This window comes from Callorhinus ursinus, unplaced genomic scaffold (assembly GCF_003265705.2).
Source record: "Callorhinus ursinus isolate GAN/ISIS: 27379988/994484 unplaced genomic scaffold, GSC_fseal_2.0 scaffold10, whole genome shotgun sequence".
NCBI lineage: Eukaryota > Metazoa > Chordata > Mammalia > Carnivora > Otariidae > Callorhinus > Callorhinus ursinus.
Window position 1 is genome coordinate 75,765,977 of NW_027397072.1, and position 24,201 is coordinate 75,790,177.

The 24,201-nt window shown below is 37.1% G+C and overlaps 1 protein-coding gene across 7 annotated transcripts in view; it reads right to left on the reverse strand.

The window, feature by feature from the left end:
- Positions 1-24,201, reverse strand: part of PPM1B (protein phosphatase, Mg2+/Mn2+ dependent 1B) — an 83,087-nt gene that overhangs the window by 17,471 nt on the left and 41,415 nt on the right. For 4 of the 7 annotated variants that reach the window (XM_073897774.1, XM_025868915.2, XM_025868916.2 and 1 more), the window contains exons 2-5: positions 14,504-15,363; positions 6,963-7,080; positions 3,738-3,849; positions 3,288-3,345 (exon numbers count right to left, since the gene is read on the reverse strand). In XM_073897774.1, coding sequence (XP_073753875.1) covers positions 3,288-3,345; positions 3,738-3,849; positions 6,963-7,080; positions 14,504-15,349 — 1,134 coding nt within the window. In that variant the 5' untranslated portion in view covers positions 15,350-15,363. Of the gene's footprint in view, positions 1-2,314; positions 2,550-3,287; positions 3,346-3,737; positions 3,850-6,962; positions 7,081-14,503; positions 15,364-20,665; positions 20,711-24,201 lie in introns of those variants that run through there. The other 3 variants (XM_025868914.2, XM_073897775.1, XM_073897777.1) reach the window with 3 other exon arrangements.

The window sequence follows — 24,201 nt, forward strand, 5'->3', positions numbered from 1 at the left end:
CCTGCTAGGCTCTTTTCCAAAGATTTTAACAGTTGGGAAAATGTCAATATTGCTTGCATTAAGAAGTCTGAACATATTCCAAAAGGCTGAAAAAACAAATTTAGTAAACAACTTCAGAAGACTCCCCTAAATAGTGAGCTTTCTGAATATATTTTAAATGTTTTAATTTCTGACTTACAGGGGCACCTGGGTGGCTCAGCTGGTTAAGTGTCTTGATTTCAGCTCATGCTCCCAGGGGTGTGGGATAGAATCCCGTGTTGGGTCCCATGCTGAGCATGGAGACTGCTTGGGATTCTCTCTTTCTCTTTCCCTCTCCCTTTGCCCCCCGCCACCCTGCATGCACTCTCACTCTTTACCTCTAAACTAAAAAACAAAAAGGAATATTATAAAAACAAATTCTGGCTTACATTCCACTTGGCTTTTTGAAATACGTTATCCAAAAGATTTTCTTTGAATATAAGAAAAATGAATCCCTATTTCTAATGGTATTACCTGTAGGCACTCACAGCAGGGTAATTCTCTCTCTGATATAAAGCAGACACCTTAGGAACCTAAATATGTCTCGGATTAACTCTGCCTAGCATTCTTGTTTCTTTTTTTAATATCTGTACAAAATTTTATTTTTGTTATTAAAAAAAAGCCCAACTATCAGCTCCTGCCACTGTACTTCTCGGCCACATCTTCTACAACACGGCACAGACCTAAGCTGAGAAAGTTACGGAACACATTTGTGCCTAATCCACTGCTACAGCAGCTCAGGTTAAGAGCTAAGAATTTAATTAAATACCTATAATTACTTCATTTTTTCCTGCTTCTTTGTTTTTTAGTACATTTCTGCTAATGTACATTTAGTATATTTCTGCTTCTACTATGGCTCAACATTTTTCTAAGGTTGTGATTATTCTGAAAGGGTAAAGAAATATTTTCCCACATAGGATTCTGGGCTGCAAAAGTTAGTTTTTACAGTAAATAGGGAAGTTTCTCCAATCCATGTATCTGTCTAATAATGAGTTTACACTTATCATCTGATCTCTATAATTATTTCACTAGTTCACTGCTAGCATCTCTTTAATCTAACACTGCACATGACATGTTCCTAACAGATTAAAATACCACAGATATTCCTCTGAGTGTACCATTCTTCTGCTCCAAACATATGGTGGCTCCTCACTGTAAAATATAAAGTTCAAAAGTCCTCTCCAGTCTCTCCAAAAATACGTCTGGCATCCTAAATTCTTATTTCTCACCACAGCAGTTCTCTGCTCTAGTCAAAATGAGGTCCTTTCTTTAAAGATAGCTCATATTTTGTTCTTGCCTCTCCCATCCACTTGAACTACATGGATCATCCTCCTCCTTTCATTTCTGTCATTCTAATCATTCTTCAAATCTGACTTTCCCAGCACTGTTCAATTCACATGGCAATTAATCACATTCTGTATTTTATCATTTCTTTCTAACTTGTGTGTTTACCTCTACATGGTGAACTGCACTGACCGTGGAGATGGGACCATGTCTAATGTTCTGTACAATCTCCTCCCTACGTCAATTCACCACGTGATAGCTTGTCCGTGTTTGATCTGCTGAGGTTACTAGAAAGCTTATATATATATAAACGTAATTAAGTATGCATCTCCTTAACTTACAGAGTCATATAATAATCCTATCCAAGGCCAGTTTTTTATCCTGAGCATTTCTCTTCAGTTTCATGGCTCTGCTGTTTATTTATTCACTGTTTAGAGAGCTACTGTGTATAATAAGTATTTTCTATTTTTTAAAAAATGTTTAAAACATTAACCTAAACATTAACTTAGGGGTGTGAAACATTTTTTTTTAAATTGTGGCTGCTCTGCCAACTTTCTTGAAGGACCTTGAAGAGATTCAGCAAGGCATAATGAGATAATTTTTCAAATTTACACCCCAGGCTTACATTTTCAAGCACATGAAGAAACACGAGCACTTATATGGTTAGTACTGAATCAGTAACACCTTCTGAGGGCTTATTTCCTCTAACCACGTGTGGAACCTAGGATCTAGCTGAAGGAATCAGCCTCTCTTCACGCCACCACCCAATTACCATGGTCTTTTCAGTTGTGTCAACATTCTTTCCTTGTTTGTCTGATTTAGGGTTTGCTCTAAATGTAGCACATGACGTATTTTTATTTTTAAATGAATTTTCACAGCTTTAAGATATAAGTCTTAATACTTTGAGGTCCCGGACACAAGACTCAGAACCACTGCTCTAGACCAAGATATAAAACCTGTTATTAACAATATACAGTATCACTTTTATTCAACTCACTAAAATGTATTAATTGTAAACTTTTTCTTTTTGCAAGGATACTTTTATTGTTAAGAAAAAGGAAATGACAGGACATGGCTGTGCAATAATGAATCCTGCAAAACGGCTCAACTGATAGGATACAACATTTCTACCAACGGTTGATGTCTCTCTCAAGACCTGCCCCGAGGAGCTGGAGATTTGGAGGGTGAGTCTCTCTCTTCTTAATGAGTTTCATTACTAACTTGGGCTCCCTTAAAATCTTTCAAGCCTATGGTTAAAAATTAAGTTATTCATTTACAGATGTCCAAAAACTTTAAAACCCTACAAGGTAATACTTATTCAAATTACTGACTCTGAAACGTAGGGCAATTAAAAAAGAAAAAAAGAAGGCACTGTTTTGTCTCTCGGTACTAGTGCGAAGATAAAAACACTACAGAGGTGCAGCTGACAGCTCATCAGTATTTCTAAGGAAGGTAAAAGGATAGAGTTTTGCTCTGATGAAGCACAGCAGGGTACAACAAAAACGGTTATCTAGTTCAACACAAAACACCTACAGTGGCAACGTTAAGGTTAAGAAAGAAGTTATCCCCAGGTATTCAACTGGGCACACAGGGGCACTGAAAGTCGGGTCTTTAAAATAATAGCTCATTTCTCTATCACTAAGTTCTAGTGATGGTAGCAGCCTGCTGAAGGAGAAAGTGAGATATTTAAAAGGATGTTCTTTGCTTCAAAATTAAGATTCAAGGGAGAAGGAGAAGGAAAGGCAGACATACAGGGAGGAAATAAGTACAGCCCAACAAAAAGGTACTTGATGCCCATTACGTGACAACAAACAACTACAAAACAGAACTGTATCTCTACCTCCATTTCTAGACATTTCCTTAAACTGACTCCTTAACATGAAACATAGTATAATTTATTACAGATTTCATTATGTGAATGTATCATATCTAGTATTTACATTACAAAATTATTTTAAATGCTTAAGAAATAAAAGAAAACTTACCCCATCGCTTTCTCTATGTGGATTCAGCCTACTATAAACAGCTTCAATAACATTGCGCCTAAAAAAAATTATGCTTTAGTTTTATTAAATTACATACAATTACTAAGCTTCTGAGTATTTAAAATAATACTTCATCTTGAATATTCTCAAAAATTAACTGCCACACTAAATGCTTGCCAAGAACATAGTTTCTACATTTCACTTAGAATTTGATTCAGCACAAGCCATTTGTTCTTATTCACAAAGTAAGAGAACCTTCACCTTTTCAAAACACATGATAAGTAATTCCCTTAAAAAAAAAAATGCCTTTGGATGAAATTTTAAAGTTCTTCTCTACTATAGGAACCACCAACCCATCTCATCTTTAGATAATTGATATACTTCTTCCCCAAAATTACTTAATTACTAATTATAAACAAACTCAAAATTAGTTCTTTTTGTTCTACTTACTTGCCAGCAAGACCTCCCCCAGGAGGCAAATTTGGGATATTTTCTGCAGACAAGATGCGCATGACATGGGCAAGATCAGGCATTCCTTCCTCACCAGACTTTTCCATAATTTCTGCAGGTTTTTAAAAAGAATTCCTAAATTAATGTGTTAACTCAGGATTCAGAGAGAGTGAAACAAGGGGAACTATTTCATAGTATCAATTTTATTTATTTATTTTTTAAATTTAAATTCAAGTTAACAGTATATTATTAGTTTCTGTAGTATCAATTTTAAAATGTAAAAAAAAGCAATTATCTTACGATCACACAAGGAATAAAAGTAATATAAAGTTATTTGCATACATAAAAGCAAAAACTAGAAGAAATGAAATGTTCAACAATACAGGGACAGTTAAGAAAATTCTGGTATAGCCACTCAGTGAAATGGTTTACAATCACTAAAAATGATCCCTGTGAACACAGGATAGCTACCTGGAAAAACACTTTGATCTAATTTTATACAAGAATAATACAAAAGTTATTAATACTGTAATTCCAAAAAAAAAGTGACAGATGAATAAGGACTGTAAGGAGGAGAAAAATTAGGAATTGTTTTATAAAATTATTTAACTGAAGAACAGTTGACAAATACTATTAGTTTCAGGTGACTCGACAATTACACACATTATAAAACGCTCACCACAGTAAGTGTAGTCACCATACAATGTTAGTACAATATTACTGACTATATTTCCTATGCTGGACTTTTCAGCCCTGTGACCTCTTTGATAAGTGGAAGTTTATATCTTAGTCCCCTCCACCTAGTTTGCCTACCCCTCCTCTGGCAACCATTAGCTTGTTCCCCACACCTATGAGTCTGTTTCTGCTTTGTTTTTTAGATTCCACATGGAAATGAAACATTGTCTTATTTCACTTAGCATAATACCTTCTAGGTCCATCCATGCTGTTTTATAAGCTTTTTGATCCCAAGGTAGTTATGTTCCACAACAATTTAAAATACAAAAGGTGGGGCGCCTGGGTGGCTTAGTCAGTCAGGAATCTGCCTTTGGCTCAGGTCATGATTCCAGGGTCCTGGAATGGAGCCCCACATGGGGCTCCCTGCTCAGTGGGGAGCCTGCTTCTCCCTCTGCCTCTGCCCCTCCCCTGTACTCATTCTCTCTCTCTTGAATAAATACAATCTTTTAAAATAAATAAATAAAATTAAAAAAGGAAAATAAATCACAGAACTGGCTAAGGCTTAGAACAAAATAAAACATTTACACGTTCCATCTATATTTACAACTCATGAAAAATACATCTTTAGAGCATGATTATTTGGCCAGTATTAAGACATAAACTCCTCAAAAATCAGAGGATGCCAACTTACTTTTAAGACAACAAAAAAGCAGTGTCCTCAGCAGCCACCATGCCTCATGAGGCCCTCGCCATCACCGTAACCTCACCACTCCCATTTGACTCTGCCCCTGACTCCCCTCTATCTCCATAAAGACTATGCAGAGAAGCCTTCTCCTACTTCTAATCTTCACATGTGCTTTTCCTTTGATTTGAAACACAATTTATGCCATTCCAACCAACCCATTTTTTGTTTTTTTTTTTAAAGATTTTTATTTATTTATTTGAGAGAGAGAGAATGAGATAGAAAGCATGAGAGGGAAGAGGGTCAGAGGGAGAAGCAGACTCCCTGCTGAGCAGGGAGCCCGATGTGGGACTCGATCCCGGGGGACTGCAGGATCATGACCTGAGCCGAAGGCAGTCGCTTAACCAACTGAGCCACCCAGGCACCCCCAACCCACCCATTTTGTATAGTTCGCTCATATTCAGGTTTCAACTTCACGTGTCAGTTTCTCAAATTCTTCTCCAACCCAAGCCTCAAGTCGGTGCACTGCTACGTAATTTCCACTGTAGATGCTGTTTACTCTATCACAGATTGCAAGCTTCTTGGAGGCAGGACTGTCATCTTTCTGCCTTATACTTGTATCTCTATAGTACAGGATTTCTCATCCTTGGCACAACTGACATTTTGGATCAGCCACATCGTTTTTGTTTTTGTTTTTTTTTTTTGGTGGAGGCCGTCTTGTGTATTACAAAATGTTAAGCAACACCCGCGGCCTCTCCTCACTATAGGCTAGTGACACCCTCTCAGTTATGACACCAAATATGTCTGCAGACATTGCCACAGTGAAAGAGAGAGAGAGAAAAGAATGAGTGTGTATGTCATAGAAAACAGAGGAGTCAAATGAATTGTAAACAAATGGGAAATCTAGTAAAAGGTACTACATTGTACATGGGAGCTCTCTATATTTTTTCAACTTTTCTTTAAGTTTAAAATTACTGCAAAATAAAAAGTTAAAAAAAATAAGTACAGTTGATCCGTGAATGACTTAAGTTTCAACTGTGTGGGTCCACTTATATATGGCTTTTTTAATATTTTTATTTATGGCTTTTACAATATAGTACACTACCGTCAATATATTTTCTCTTTATGATTTTCTTAATAACATTTTCTTTTCTCTGGCTTACTTTATTGTAAAAATACACACATATACATATATAGCATATATAGCACATACAAAATAAGCTTCCGGTCAACAGTAGACTACTGTAAATAAGTTTTGGGGGATGTAAATGTACATTTTCAACTGAGGGGGAGAGTGGGAGGGGAAGGTGGGGAGAGTGGGTGTGTTTGCAGTCCCAACGCCCATGCTGGTCAAGGGTCAACTGTAAAATCAATTCTCTCTCACAACATCAATGCTGACTCTTACCAGTAAGATAAAAACATATGGTATAATGAATTCCTATGATTAACTTGGGAGAAATTAGTGTTAGTGGAATTAGAGCACTTGATGTTCATGATAAGCCCTGAGGCAAATTTCACTGGACTCTTCACTACTAAAAGTATAATCAGGGAAAGAGGAAATAAAATGGCAAGATTTAACAGACTATTTTCAAATGTTTCTCTTTGGTGGTATAATAGACATATTTGTTCTTTTTGTTCTATCTTTGGTGGTATAATAGGCATATTTGTCTTCTCCCTGCCAATAAATTCCCACACATTGGTCCAAGATGTGATAGTAAATCTTAGGCAGAGAGATGCTTGTTTTTTAAGGCCTTGTTTTGAAATACTTAATCGTTTTCTTAATTCTAAAAGAACTATTTGATAAACAAGGGAGAATACTCTCCCTTTCCTTCTAAATGAAAAAAAAAAAAATCACCTTCCTTACTTACCTTCAACCCGTGATTCCAAGTGCTTATCCAGCTCTGAATCTTTTCTCACTGCTTCATCTGAGACCTTGGGCGCATTTGAAAAGCAAACTAGTACAATACTCATGTTATCTCGACTTCCCTGTATTTTAAAGAAAGAAAAAGAAAGAATTAGATTTCCATAGTCCAGCAACTTTCTATTATTTCATTCACAACAGTTAATTACATTAAGCAATTATAGTTTATTTAAATCACCAGAATGTACACATTAAACGCATTAATTTCCATTCTAAAGAACTATTTGAAGCATTCCCTGAAGAAACAAGATCTCTAGATATGGGCAGATCTGTAATTATTTTATGACTTTTAATTCTGTGTACCTATTCTTACCCACCAGCACTCTACAACCTAAGAAATGAAGATACCTTCATATGTATTACATCTTCTAAACTCTGTTTCCCACTCAACCTGCATATTCCCAAAGTGGCTTATGCCCAAAAACACATGTTCTCAAACAAATGTGCCATTTTCACCTAGCTAATTAACCCGCATCAGAGCAATGCTAGCAAAACTCTACTGAATTTGACATAGCTGAAAATTAATGATCATTTAGGATACCCAAGACACTACTGAACAATTACAAGCAGAAAAGAAAACAGATTGTAAACTGTTCTGAGGATAAAGCAGCAAACAACGGAAGGTAACTGGATGACTGAGATACTGTAGTCAGATATAACTTGTGGAGAAAAGACACCAGATCATTATATAGAATCAAAAATTGTGTCAGTCTGCAGAGGGGAGCCAAAACTGCTAACTTAGGGACAAATTTTACTGTCGCCTTGGTAATCACACTACTATAGACAAATGATCTATATTTTTATTTATTTTTTTTTAAAGATTTTATTTATTTATTTGAGAGAGAGAATGATATAAAGAGAAAGAGAGCATGAGACAGGGGAGGGTCAGAGGGAGAAGCAGACTCCCCGCCGAGCAGGGAGCCCGATGCAGGACTTGATCCCGGGACTCCAGGATCACGACCCGAGCCCAAGGCAGTCGCTTAACCAACTGAGCCACCCAGGCACCCCCTATATTTTAAAAGTAGCACTATTACCGTGAGATTACGAGAAATAAAATCTTCTCGTAGCTTTTCCTATAGGTATATTACTTTAACTAAGTTTCTTAGAACAGTGACTGTTTCAACTCCCCCCACCCCCAAAATAAACTAAGTCAATGGAGGTGGTAGGCTACTTTTGTCTGATGGTGCAGTTTGCCAACCCAAGTGAAAAAAAGCTAAGGCCATACCCATTCTAGTCTTTTCAGTCATTATGGCCAGAATCTAGGCAGGCATTGTCTGGTCCAGGCTTGCCACCTTTCTGGAACCCATGTGACACAGCCAAAAAGACACAAAGGCCTTGAAAAACTTTTGCCACCACCTCCTAAAATTCAATGTAGCAAAGCTTGAAGACAGTGGAGGTCAGGCCTTAAGAAGGCTTCAAAAAGAGTAACTCTTTCCACAGACTCCCATGCTTTAGTGGGAAAAAATATCATGAGTATATAACCAGATTCTCCATATCTGAAAAAAAAAATCAGGATTTCCAAAAAAAATCAGAACTGGCCCAAACTAATTTCATTCTTTCATGAAATCCACCAAGACTTTCACAATGACTTCATATTAGAAAATATGCACTGGCTGTATGAATATATATACATAACCACACAAACACACTATGGTTCCAAACAGCATCCTCCCCCCATCCCCCAAAAGAATCAATACATTCTACAGGGATCAGGATTGACCATATAAGTTCAGGTCAGGCAAAAGCTTTATACCAGAGATAATTAAAGTTACAAACACACACACACACAACACACAATTTCCATTAGGTTTCTATGTTACAAAAATTACATCTTATCAATTGGGAAATTAACTGAAAGATAGTTTCAGGAAGTTTACATAACAAAAAAATAAAGGAAATAATTTACATTTACACCTCAGCTCTGTGTGATTCCAATGATGCTTCTTCTATTTCTACATAAAGATGACTTTCAGGGGCGCCTGGCTGGCCAGAGAGTTGAACAACTGACTCTTTCAGTTTCAGCTCAGGTCATGATCTCAGGGTTGTGGGATCGAACCCACCCATTGCTCCAAGGCTCTGCACCCAGCCCTGAGCCTGCTTAAGATTCTCTCTCCCTCTCCCCTTACCCCTCCCCCAACCCTACCTCTAAAATAAATAAATCTTAAAAAAAAAAAAAAGCCCCAGAATGCTACAGTGTACTCACAGAGATATTAAAAATGAGGGGAAACAGAGTGATACTCCACATTTGTGGCTACCCTGCAAACTAGTGTGAAGTAGTTCAGTTTTAACATCGGATAACACTATATTCCTCTCAAGGACATCCAATCTTTTCAAAGCCGGGGTTTTGAGAGTTGCTATGATAAAAAGCAAGTCCCATAAAAAAAAAAGTCAACGTGATACAGGAAATGAGGGTGGCTGTGACCAATGATTCCAAGATCTGAGAAGCTGTGCAGTGAACAGGTACACATTATCTTGTTAGTATGTAACTGCAGTATCTCTCTTTCTTAAAGATTTATTTATTTTAGAGAGAAAGAAAGAGAATATGAGCGGGGGGGGGGGCAGGAAGGGGCAGAGGGAGAAGGAGAAAGAGAATCCCAAGCAGACACCCCACTGAGCACACAGCCCCACGCTGGCTCAATCCCACCACCAATCCCACCACTGTGAGATCATGATCTGAACTGAAACCGAGAGTTGGACACAACCAACTGAGCCACCCAGGTGTCCCTGTAACTGCAGTTTCTTAAAGAATGAAATAAAAGATTCTTTCAATGTATATGTATTATTTTGTTAAGACATATATATACTCATTAAGTTTGGCTCTAACCATATAATACTTGTATCTGCTAAGTATTAATATGGCTAAGTAGCACTACGAAAAAATTCTGAGATACTCGGCACCATGGGACCAAGAAAGTTTGGGAACTGCTACACTATAGATTATACTTTTACATTCAGTCCTTCCCTTCCATACTCCAAAATACCCAACCACACTCCACTCTAATACTATTTATGTCTACTTTTGTGTTATTTAGAATTATATTTTCTGAAAGCTGTAACAGAAAAACTCCTGAGTTTAGAGCTAAACAATTTTAGGGGGTATATGGGTACATTTTTCATGTTCTATTACTAATCTGGAATGGCGCGGCCTTTGGAAAATAAGCCAAAAAGACACAAAGGCCCTGAAAAACTTTTGCCACCACCTCCTAAAATTCAATGTATGTAAAATTCAACTTGAAGACAATGGAGGTCTTGACTCTTGGTTTCAGCTCAGGTTGTGAGCTGAAATTTTCCCTCAATTTTATCCAACTATCAGATACTATCTCATGTCTTAAAATAAATAAGCTTCTGGTAAGTGTATAAGCTGAATTCAGGAAAATCAAATAGTATTTTAAAAGAAAAAATAAAACAATTTAAAGGAACATTGACTTTTACAATTTAAGAAAAAGGTGGCAAAGTAACATGCATAATATGATCCATTTCTGTAAAAAACAAAAAACAAAAAGGAAGGGAAAGAAAACCCTATTTTTATATTTCTATATGTTTGTATGAATAAACACAGAATTATGTGGAAGAATATGTGGCTGCTTAAGGGGGACGATATTTTTAAAAAGGACAGAAATACAAACATCTTCGGATTTGCTCACAAATGTTCTTATTAATCTTGTAATTATTGAAAAAAGAAAAGAGAACTCTTAGTATTTCCATTCGGAAAAACTTTTTCATCAAACCCTCTGTGAAACATTGGCAACAGACACATCAAACTTGAATCAGGAAATGTGAGTTCTAGTCTTGGCTTCAACACTCATCAAAATATGACTTAACAGCTATCTTTTAATGTCAAACCTCTATTTCCTTACTTGCAAATTAGAAATGGATTTTTATTTCGTTCATCTCAGGCTACTAGGAGGACAAATGAGTGTTATTTATAAGTTATGAAAGGCTATGCAAACAGCAATTATGTAGTCTATGCAACCTGAATTAGCGTAAATACCATGAATGCTACTAGCATTGGCAATAAAATAGGAAGACTGCTTTCTTAGGGACTATTCTCTCCTAGAGTTACGTATCTTAAGAGAGTAATGCCTGAGTGGAGTCATCCAACACTTATTGCTTCATATTCCTAAGTGGCAATCCTGAAAAAGATTATCATTAGCAATAATAATGCTAACTACCTTTTTTTTTTTTTAAAGATTTTATTTATTTGACAGAGAGAGACACAGAGAGAGAGGGAACACAAGCAGGGGGAGCAGGAGAGGGAGAAGCAGGCTTCCCGCGGAGCAGGGAGCCCGATGCGGGGCTCGATCCCAGGACCCTGGGATCATGACCTGAGCCAAAGGCAGACGCTTAAGGACTGAGCCACCCAGGCACCCCAATGCTAACGACCTTTTATAGTTGTTGTGAAAATTAAATGCATTAAGGTATGTGTAAAGTGCTTAGAATAGCATTTGGCTCATAGAAAGCAATAATTTACTAATGTTATTGTGATTATGACGATTATCACAATCTCCCAAGATTTCATGAGTTAACATATAAATGCTTGTAAACTATTAGGGCATGACAAGTGTTATAAGTGTTAGAAAATATTAACACATCATTTAAATCTATTATCAGGGAATCTTCTACTTAAATATCAGATCTACTCTCTTTCCTCCTGAAGTAGCTAGCACCTACTGAGCAATCGCTAAGTGCCAAGCACTGAGCTAAAGTGCTTTCCATGGATTTTAAAATTTTGTATTCAATCTTTCAAAGTTCAAAGCAATCATACCCTATTTTAATCATATTGTTTTATAACACTGCTAATCCCTCGTTTTACACTACAAACAAGTGACAAATTATGGAGTTAGAAAAAGAAATGGGTAAGAAGTTCTAACATGCAAAGGTTCAAAATATTCATAGGTCTGTTATGTTTCAACACAAAAGTTAACTAAGCTTCTCAAAACTGATTCAATTTGGGGGCACCTGGGTGGCTCAGATGGTTAAGCATCTGCCTTTGGCTCAGGTCATGATCCCGGAGTCCTGGGATCGAGTCCCGCATGGGGCTCCCTGCTCAGCGGGGAGTCTGCTTCTTCCTCTCCCTCTACTGCTCCCCCTGCTTGTGCTCTCTTGCTCTGTCAAATAAATAAAATCTTAAAAACAAAAAAAAAATGATTTCAACTTGGGGCACCTGAGTGGCTCAGTCAGTTGAGCATCCAACTCCTGATTTCAGCTCAGGTCACGATCTCAGGTTGTGAGAGGGAGCCCCACACCCCACCTGAGACCCCGCACTCGGGAATCTGCTTGAGATTCTCTCCCCCCCCTCTCCCTCTATACCCTCCAGTGCACACTCCCACTCTAATTAAAAATAAAACCAAAAAACTGACTTCAATTTGAATGCAGCTTCATTCTAAGGAACTATGGTGGCCAACTTCCACTAAAATTGAATGACTCATGGGTTCCAACCTCTTGTCCCTATTACTGTCATTTATCATTTCTGAGATTCTAGGAATCCAGGATATTTAATACCATCACCAGGAATATTTAATTACTGATCAAAGATGTCAAGCAAAGATCCGCCACCAGAATCATTTGACCCCCTCCAAAAGGGTGGGGTCAAAATTCCTGAAAACGAACATCCTTTCAATGGAAGGGAGAGTGCAGTTTATCCACAATACAAGCTTCTCTTTTACTCCAAATTGATTTTTGGCTATTCCCTTCAAAACAACACGCCATTCTTTCAACAAAATACAATACAATCATGACAAATGATTTAGACTGATACCTACAGACATAGAGATCTCGCTACAACGTACTGTTGCACAAAAAAGCATACCATAGAATAACAAGTATAATGATCTCCTTTTTATAAAAATATACATACTAACAGGCAGGCAAAAAAGACTGGAAAGATATATACCAATGAATGGAGCCAACTTCAGTGAGTGGCAAAATTTTTGAATGTTTCTTTATATGTCTGGGATTACCTGGAATTTTTTTTTAATAGCTAAGTATATACTTGTTTTATAATCAGGGAAAATGCTGTCTTCATCTGCTAGTCAGGCAAAAAAACATCTGCTTGCTTTTGTCTCAAAAAGCTACAGGTCAGAATCTCTCCACGTGGAGTCCAAAGGGAAGACATTTTTAGAGCCTATTCGATCACTGACAACCATCAATACTTTTGTAATTAACCTATCCAGAGAAGTAAAAAAAAAAAAAAAAAGGTATACAGTATGCTTAAGGGAAAAAAGACAAAAAAACCAAAAACCAAAAACCTTTGAAAAGCTAAAGGAACCATCATTTAAAATCCTTTCAGAAAAAAGCTGCCAACTGGAAACACCAGCCCTTAAATTTTCTCTATCTGAAGTTGTCTCTTCCCATTCTATGAAAAAGAAGTAGACACTTCACCAAAATCTGGGTATTTCCAAAGACTCAGAACTTCCGAAACTTTCTGGCTGTGTCTGTACCTCCCAAAGAAACTTATGTGGTGGGGAGAAAGAACAGTTCTAATCTAGACAGAATAAGTAAGTCAAAACCTTTATTTCATATAGCCAAAGGTTAGTTTTGCCTTGATATCTTTTTAATCAGAGTCATACAATACTCACATATTCTAGGCACTGGCCAGATAACTCAAATTTTAACTGATTGCTATATAGGCACTGTCAAAAACCCACCTGAAACTACTGAATATTTTAAAAACATTCAAGGGAATTGCTAAATGTCTGTTAGTCTGGATTTGCTTTCTCTATTACTATCTCAAGTTAAGATTCACAGGACCTTACAAAACTAAATTAAATGTTACTGATCCACAGGAATTTTTCCAGCATTATATTTTATACTACTCTTTGGTTTTTAATCAGTGACGACAAAAACATCTATACAAAAAGAAATCTTCTACAAAAGTTAAGATATGCTCTACCATGTCATGTAACACTTATATAAAGCGACATTTAAATTCTTTTTTGATTTTGTTGCTAGGATAGAGCTTCTTTTACTAAACAATAAGAAATACACAATTTACACTTTTACTTCAGTTTCCATCTTAGCTGCTAGGAGGCTCAGATCTAAATTACAAAACCTGACCTAGCCTAGGTCTCTGGTTTATCTTCCAATATTATACATGGCTTTTGATCTTTTGTATATTTATTACAGAAATATATCATATACATAATTCATTAAACTGCTTCAAAATTAGGCATGAGACCTCTGTTGCCAATACTGAGAATTTAAATCAAAAGGCACAATTCTATATAGATGCCTCAGCCACAGCAACAAGCCATAAAGTACTTAAATGACAACAAATGCCACAAATTTATTAATCTTCAAACTAGAAGGTTGAGGCAAACAAGGCTGGCCAAAAAAAAAAAAAAAATTCTGGTGAAGAAAGTAATTTAAAAATATACAGATTTTCCCTAATGAAAAGTTTTTTTTTAAATTTAAGTCTGGTTAATTGTACTTACCGTGCCTTTTCAAAATTAACAGGGTATTTTAATTATAACAAAAAGACTTACATACCTTATGTAAACAAGTGTCCACTACCCAATTGCACACATTTTCCAGGTCATCAGATACCTCAAGCCTAGATTTAACAAATTCACAGAGCTCCTCATTACTCATAACATCCCAGATCCCATCACAAGCCAAGATGATAAATTCATCCTCTTCTGCTCTTAAAATTTCATAAACCTCAGGCTCTGGAGAAACAAGTTGTTCTGTTGGGCCCTTGCCATCAACACACTTGTAATCATAGTCCCCCAAAGCACGAGACACTGCTAATGAACCATTAACACGTTGTATCATTACGCTGCCTCCTGCATTTTGGATTCGCTCCTTCTCCCTTGGATTGCAAGGTTTGTGATCCTGGGTAGAAAAGCAGACTTGTCCATTCCTATACAGAACAGCACGTGAATCACCACAGTTGATAAAGTAGATATGCTTAGGTGAAATCAGGACCCCCACTGCGGTTGAACCACTTCTGTCCATTCCGTTTCTGAGGTCTGAAAAGTTACGCATGTATTCATCAATTTTCAAAAAGCCAGTTCTGATGCCATTCTTGACATTTTCCACAGAGGGCTCAAGAGCAGATCCTGATTTTCCAGATGCCCTAAAGTCTTCATTATTAGTGATGTGTTCTAATAAATGTGTTGAGCAGTAATTTGCTACTCGAGATCCAGCATGACCATCATAAACTGCAAAAAATGACCAGTCTTCCAAGCCGTGAGGAATACCTACAACAGCTGTGTGTGCATCTTCCATTTCTACTCTCCATCCTTGCATGCTGCTCAGGCCATAACGTAAACCATTCCCAGCACCATGAGCATTATGTTTCTCAGTTTTGGGTTTATCCAAAAATGCACCCATGTTTAATAATGAATCTGAAAGAAAACAAAAATTGTCAAGGGTTATATGTTTAAATCTGTCAAAGGATTATCTACAATATTCCATCTATTCTCTAGTAACGCCTATCTCAAATATATTTTTCAGTATTATCTGAATTTACTGGAACAACAAAAAAGAAACCAAGAAAATTTCCCCATATATCCTTATTCTAGAACAGTGGTTTCTCAATCCTAGCACATTAGAATCATCAGACCAATTAAATCAGAATCCCTAGGGATGAGACCCAGATATCAGTATTTTTTTTTAAGCCTCTCTGGTGATTTCGATGTGCAGTAAGTTGAAAAGCACTGTACCAGCAAAGGAAAACTAAGAAACACAACCTGCTTAAGTTTTCTTAAATACTCAATTTATAAGAGAATTCAGGGTTCAATATAGAAGACTGAACCATCAGAATATTCAGAATGGTATTACATCTTTTCTAATATATTAAGGTACTTTAATATATTTCAGAAAGACTTCCAAAAGCATGTATTGTGAGATACTTTCCCCCAGTGATCCGGACAACCCCGAAATTTAATCAAAACATAAAATCTCCATTCTACAAACATCTGATTTTGTCAAAGCTTTACTGTTTATCAAATTAAAAACTACTTGGATTGACTGAAATCTATTACTTAGAGTCTGTTAAAACAATATAAGTTTAATGATGTGCTATAGAACATACTTAACATTGCTGTGTTTTCTAATCCGTGAAGTAGCATTAGGACAACTTCTACTCAGTGCTGACAGACTTAACAATCCATAGACAGGATTATAAAGTACTCCTATGCATCCCTCTCCCTCCTGACTTCACTATTATTTTAGAATAAAGCTTTTCCAATTTCAAATGACCTGGACTAGAGTGGTGGTTCTCCAAATAAGCATGCAGATGCCCTGGTAGTTTCCCACCTACAATCCTGGCCCTAAAACTCACTAGCCATGTGACCTTGAGTAAAGTGCTTAATCACTTGTACTTCAAATTCCTCCTGTGAATTAATCAGTCACTTTTCCCTTCTCCTCCTCTCTGGCAAATGGGTATCACAACAATAATACCTACACTTCACAGGGTTGCAGTGAAGAATGAGTTGATGTAGTGTGCTTAGAACAGTACTTGAAACAGAGTAAAACCATAAAATGTTTGTTATTTGCTCAAAATGCAGATTCCATAGCCCATCCACACACCCAAAGTTGTTTTTTTCCAGTACATCTTTGATGGGGACCTTCGAAAGAGCATGCTGGTGGGGCGCCTGAGTGGCTCAGTCATTAAGCGTCTGCCTTCAGCTCAGGTCATAATTCCGGGGTCCTAGGATCGAGCCCCGCACTGGGCTCCCTGCTCTGCAGGAAGCCTGCTTCTCCCTCTCCCACTCCCCCTGCTTGTGTTCCCTCTCTCGCTGTGTCTCTATCAAATAAATAAATAAAATCTTTAAAAAAAAAAAAAAAGAAAGAAAGAAAGCTACAGGGAACATTAAGAATCAAAAGGAACCTGGAAGTCCAGCTTTGGAAAACCATCAAATGAGCACCCACCCCCCAACTCTCACAACAAACAAGGAGCCAAATACTGTGAAAGTTACACCCAGAAGAGCCTTGCTTGCTTGCGGGTACTCTCACTGCTAGGATTCCTACCTGCTGTCTGTTTCCTTCTGAAGTTTCTTGCTCAAGATTCAAAGTCCAGGAAATGAGTATCTGACTGAGCTTAGGTCACTAGTACACTGTCTGGCTTTATCGGGGACTGCATTCTTTCACAAATAGGTCATTTTTTTTTAAAGATTTTATTTTATTTATTTATTTAAGTAGGCTCTACAACCAGCATGGAGCCCAGCGTGGGGCTTTAACTCATGACCCTGAGATCAAGACCTGAGCTGAGATCAAGAGTCGGATGCCTAACTGACTGAGCCACCCAGGTGCCCCTAAAGATATTATTTATAAATAATCTCTATACCCAACGTGAGGATCGAACTTACAACCCTGAGATCAAGAGCTGCATGCTGTTCCGAATGAGCCAGCCAGGCACCCCACAAATTGGTCATTTTTAAGTCCCACATTGATATTTTAAAGTTGGGGTTGTCCCTTAATGATTTTTGTATTTTACTTATTTTTAAGTAATCTCTTACACCCAATATGGGGCTCAAACTCACAACCCCAACATCAAGAGTCAAAACACCTTCTGACTGAGACAGCCAGGTGCCCCTGATTTAATTTTTCAAACATGAAATATCACATATATGAGAGTTTACATAATGTATACATTTGGCCAAAGAGTAATAAAATGAACACCTATGTACCCACCATACAATTTAAGAAGTAGAACATTATCAAGACCACTGAGGCATCCTATTATCCTGAATGTTATCATCAGTATCCCTTGTAGTTTAACCATCTGAGGCATAGTTTTAATATGTTTGACACTATACATTGATGTGAAGTACGATAAATGTTTACTCCAGTATTTTTGGTTTCGGCTCACCACTATATTTTCTGAGCTTCATCCACATTGATACAGAGCCATAGTTCACTATATGCCACTATATACTCATGTACAATTTTTATCTATTCTACTATCAATGAATATGAGTTATTTTTCATTTTTTAAAATAAAACAGTGCTATTGTAGAGTTTTCCTAGAATATATACCAACATTCCCAAGTACTTAAAGTATGCAAATCTGACAGTTACCATACATGATCTTTTTTTTTCCAACAAAAATCACAAAACAGGGGCACCTGGGTGGCTCAGTCAGTTAAGCGTCTGACTTCAGCTCAGGACATGATCTCAGGGTCCTGGGATTGAGCCCTGTGTAGAGCCCCGCATCAGGCTCCTGGCTCAGCGGGGCATCTGCTTGTCCCTCTCTATCTCCCTCTGCCTCTCTCCCCGCTCGTGCTCACGTGTGCATAAATAAATAAATAAATAAATAAAATCTTTAAAAAAAAAATACACAAAACCATTACCTTTCCAAAGGTTTATTTCCCAAATGCTCATTTGCTAACACTACTTCCTTTAAAATAGTTACCTTCTTGGTAAGTAACCTTTATCCTTAATGGGAAGATTGTGTGTGTCTGTGTGTGTGTGTGTGTATTCTCTTTTATCTAAAAGTATCTGCATACTGCTGTGGAATTAGCAACTTCTATTTTAAGTTGTATTATTTTTCAAAAGCAAAGAACTTTGCTATGAGATAATCAGCAAACTTCTATGCAGTAAAATGTATTTCTTGATCATTTCTCATATAAGCACTGTAAAAACTAGATTTATTTTTTTAAAGATTTGAAAGAGAGCGCGCACACGTGCCAACAAGGAAAGGGGGAGCGGGGGGGAGGGTGGGTTGCAGAAGGAGGGGAGACAGAGAATCCCAAGCAGACTCAGTGAGGAGTACAAGGTGGGTGGGGCTTAATCCCCCAACACTGAGATCACAACCGGAGCCAAAAATCAGGAGTCCAACACTCAACCAACTGAGCCACCCAGGTGTCCCCAAAACCTACTGTATTTATTTTAAAGTTAAAGGTCTTGTTTTTATAAAATTAACTACATTGATGGCACACTAACAGCCCTTTATAAACTCCTGGTTCAATTTCTTTGCTGCAGTAATTTACCTATGAATGATGGAGTAAATGATTTTTACCTTAAGTAACTATGACTTTCTTCCATAAAAGGTTGTCTTTGTTAAAGAAGTCATTTACTACTGAAAATATACATTTGCCTAGCATCTCTTTGCTTTTGCTACTCACCCCCCAAAAACAGTCATTATTACTGAAACACAAGTTAGCAAACACTAAGGAGAAAGTATGTTACAACATCTATATTTTATTAAAATAAAATCAATCGTAAAGCAAATCTTCCACAATGTACAATTATTCTGATACTGGTTTCTTCACATCAGCACTGTATACTGAAATACTGCATGTTTCAAAGGCATTTGATGACAAAGAAATGTGTTTTAATTTTTTGCCATACATTCCATGTTATTTCTGTCATTTTGACCAAGACAGAAAAAATAAGGGTTTCCCCAGTGACATCACTATCTTTTACTGTTCAAAAGAAACCTCAAAGGGCCTTGTAAACATTTATAATTTAGTGCAGTTTTGCACTCTACTGATGGCTTTATCAAACATCTCTGGGGAAAAAAAACCTCAAAGGTTTTTATACTCAGGATGCCTAATTTTTAAATGACTTGCTAACTTGTTATGATTTCATGCTATCATTTAGTTACATGTCAAACAACACTGTACCTCAGGCAAGGTACAGTTCCAATAATATAGATCCATATTTCAAACAATCTTCCTCAACAATCTCAGATTTTTTTGCATTTGATATTTCAATCTGATTGTATCATAGTTTTTACCCCAGAATGAGAGCTTATACTGGTATTAGGAGTTCTAACATTTTTTATGTGTATGCCTGTGTGTGCTTTATTATAACTACAATCAATCTTTTTTGATAGGAGTCTTTTTCAGTCACTTGCTCACTTTTTGAAGCAGCTTCATTAAAACCTAATCACATGAAAATCAACATAATCACAGGTACACTTCAATCACGACGATGACGAATATAAGTGAGGAAGTGAAAATTCCACCCTTCCTTAGGATCTCTCATCAGCACACTGGACCTACTAACAGTGTGGGAAGCCAGGGCCAATCACCGTATTAAAAGCAATTTGCCTTTTTCAAGATGAAGGACTATAATAAAGAGAAGTTCTAATTTTTAAAAAACTTAATACTGATGGCTTGTTCTGTGAACCCACATTCAGAGATCAGTGATGTATACAACTCTGTGGGCACAGACTTTTTACGAGATTGAGAATGTATGCACAGCGAGCATTATCTAAAGACTGAACACATCTGTCTCTTTCCATTGCTGCCTTTGAGGAAAATACATTAGTGAAACCACAGCAGCATAATATGACTTTTTCAATCAATATATAATAATTGTACTATGAAGTAAGAATCTGACAAATGATATTTTAAAAGGGGTTCTCATACTTGGAAGATTAGGGACTCATTGTCTTTTATTTATTCTAAGTAATTTGCTTAAATCACTCTAAGCAATATTTTTATTTCTATTTTTTTATTTTTACTATGACTTTTTTTTAGGTAAACTCCAAGCCCAATGTGAGGCTCAAACTCACAACCTGGAGATAAAGAGTCACATGCTCTACTGAGCCAGCCAGGTCCCCAAGTAATCACATTTTTAAAATCACTTAAAAGGTTTCACATGTGTTTACATATTATATAGCATTCAATTCTGGGATGACCCTACAATTTCTCATTTATAATTAGTGCTTAAGTTCCAGCAATAAATTATACATACTTTTAATGTATCTGGCAAAAGAATACTTCAGCTTCTTTCAATCAACTGAAAATTACAAACAACAACAGTACAACAGTTACTCATTCAAATATTTTCTTCCCCCCCTCCCCTTTATTATTATTATTTTTTAAAGTAAACTAGCCCCAATGCGGGGCTTAAACTCATGACCCCAAGACCAAGAATCACATGCTCTACCAAATGAGCCAGCCAGGTGCCCCTCATTCAAGTACTTTCTGAGTACATGCTGCATGCCAAGCACTGTATCAGGTACTAGGAATAAGTTGTCCCCTTCCCTAAAAGAACTTCTAGTCTGGTGGAAAATAAAGACCAGTACACAGATTATGAAGGCACCCAGTGATATAGGGTACAATGGGTATGCCAACAGGAGGTGTCAAAGACAGCCTCATGTATTTAAAAATTTTCCAGGGGCACCTGGCTGGCTCAGTCAGTGGAGGATGTGACTCCTGATCTCAGGGTTTTAAGTTTGAGCCCCGAGTTGGGTGTAGAGATTTCTAAAAAATAAATCCTAAAAAAAACACAAAGATAAAAAAAAAAACTTTTTTTCTAAAGGAAGAAGCCCAAGCTGATACTTACATGATGGAAATGGGAGAAGAAATTAGCATATACAAAGACCAAAAGAAGAGTAAGAGCACAATTAATTTGGTATAACTGGTATGTGTATATTTGTATGTGAGTATATACATGAGCATTTCAAGGGGGAAAGCAGAAGCACTGAAATCCTAAGAATAACATTATTTTCACTGAAATGTCCATTATCTACTTATCTTAGAATCATGGATTTGAGAACTCAAAAATGTGTCATCCTCTTCTTGCCTGAGAAAGTAGTAAACCCATCTGACAAGTGTGCTTTTTACTGAGAAGAACAAATACGGGAAAAAGTTCTAGACGTCCTAAAATTTAGATGAGTTATCTACAGTTTACATTCTTCTGTAGAATAAGCCTCCACATAAAAAATTCTGATACCTTTGAGTTTGCTTACAAACCAACCCTGAAAGGGAGTAAGCGTGGAAGGTGGGCAACTTTTAAATGTAACAAATCAAATTTCAGTGAAGAGACTGGAAGGGCTGTTCAAATATACCACAATGTTCAAAATAAGGTCAAATATATGCAAATACACATAGTCAAAAGGTACTCACAGTACCCATCACCAGATAATTAAAACAGTTGCAAAACTGAATTTCGGGTTCCCTTTTTTCCTAAATCCTTCTTCAGCTCATTCACAATCATCTCTCTATTCCTTAGGTCCAATGAATCCATAGGACAGAGGCTTTTTTCTCCCTTTCCCCATGAACATGTCTAGGGACTAGAACTTCATCTAAAGAACTGGATTCATAGTTGCTGGAGAAGAAAAAAGCCTAGTCTCTGATTACAAAACACCCAAGATTCAATGGATTGTATTTACTATTATTTCTAAAAGCATTAAATATAGTGCACTTAGTTAACAATTATTCCGATGATAAACTCTCTAACAAGAAAAATTATCTGAAGCATTGTTCTTTAAAAGTTTCTCTGAATTTAAAGTTCTAGGTCCTTTGCCTTAGCTGACAGACCATGGTTGATTTGTTCCCATCAATCTTATTTCAAGAGGGATACAGTTACTTCAAAGCCGCCCACAGTTTACAATCAAGCCCAAATACATTTCACATTTATAAACAAAAGTGAGAGCACAGTAGGAAACACTTAATAATAGATCAAAGAATATAGCTTCATTTTTTTTAAGTATTTATTTATTTGACAGAGAGAGAGATAGCGAGAGAGGGAACACAAGCAGGGGGAGTGGAGAGGGAGAAGCAGGCTTCCCGTGGTGCAGGGAGCCCTATGTGGGGCTCAATCCCAGGACCCTGGGATCATGGCCTGAGCCGAAGGCAGACGCTTAACAACTGAGCCACCCAGGCACCCCTATAGCTTCATTTTTTCAAATAAAAAGTAACTTATAAAAGTGAAGGAAAAAGCTGTATTGCACTAAACATTTGTAATAATGGATTCTAATACAGCCTCAATTCAAAAGCAGAACTATTCTACCATAATTTGGACACTAAATTTTTTTAAAATCGTGCCTTCCCCTCTCCTTAACTATCCTCACCTATGCAAAGTTACAATCTTCAAGAAATGTCAGATTTCAGTCTTACCTTTTCCAAAATCCTTTCACCATGGTACTTTATTAAACTTCATTAATAGTTACTTCTTTCCCATCCATTTAGTACCTGCTACTTTGCATAATTAATGGTCCCTCTGTGTTTACCTCCTACTTCCCAAAATAGTATGTTTATTTCCTTGCCAAAGAAGTACTGGAATAAATGTCAGAGGACTGACATTTAGTTTGTCAATAATTAGTTTGAAAGAAGTGGTTTAACAAAGCAACACTTCATTCCCAATAAGTGATAAATAATACATCGTACGGCCTTTACCATAAGGCCTTATCCTCCCTAGAACTGAAGTAGATTTGATGAAGGATATAGACATGCGTTGTATTATACTGTAGAGAGAGGCCACAGGCAAGAAAAAGAAAACTGAACTCATCATTCCAGTGTTACAGAAGAGCCTCATTCTGTCAGAGAAAGACTTCCAGGGAGGACAGCATCCAGGTGTGGGATCTGGGGTAATGGATGCTAAAATGGTGTCCACCACATTAAGGCAATCCAGGGTTTATACCATATGAATGAAACTGTGCATTCCAGACGACAAGTAATCAACTAAATTATGTATTTGGTTATTGTACTATATGCTTATTTCCCCTTGGATTTCCTCTATCTTTAAACACAGTTTAAAAGTTCTTACTTTATCTCAATTATATTATGTCAAATTAAGGGGGAAAAGTCTCACGCCCATGTTCTAGAGAGGGCTTTGAAGTCACACTGAATGCTCTCTGTGTCCCTTAAGTCAGAAATAACAAGAAGCAGTAGTAATAAGGGATAGTCTCCCAAAGGGGAGAAAAACTTTGGCTTAAGCAAAAGAGCTGAGAATGAGAGTTCTGGCCACTCCTACCTGCTTGGACCTGTTTTTGTTTTTAAAGAAGTAATAGTTGGGACGCCTGGGTGGCTCAGTTGTTAAGCATCTGCCTTCGGCTCAGGTCGTGATCCCAGGGTCCTGGGATCGAGCCCCGCATCGGGCTCCCTGCTCAGCCAGGAGCCTGCTTCTCCCTCTCCCACTCCCCCTGCTTGTGTTCCCTCTCTAGCTGCCTCTCTCTCTGTCAAATAAATAAAATCTTAAAAAAAAAAAAAAAGAAGTAACAGTTTACTCACACATGATAGTCATAAAGTCATTTTAACAGTTCATTTCATGGGATCATCTATAAGGTTTGGCCATGGAAATTTTCTCATGAGTTATAAAAACATCTATTAGAGCAGATTATTATGACCAAGTGCCATAATTTATTGAAATAATCTGGGAAAGCTTCATCCAACAGAAAATCCAGAAAACTAACTACATGTTTGAGTATACATATATCTAAATCTCAAAAGACTAAAATGGTCCCAAAAGAACCAAGAAATCTGTCGTGGGCTAGAAGAATTAAT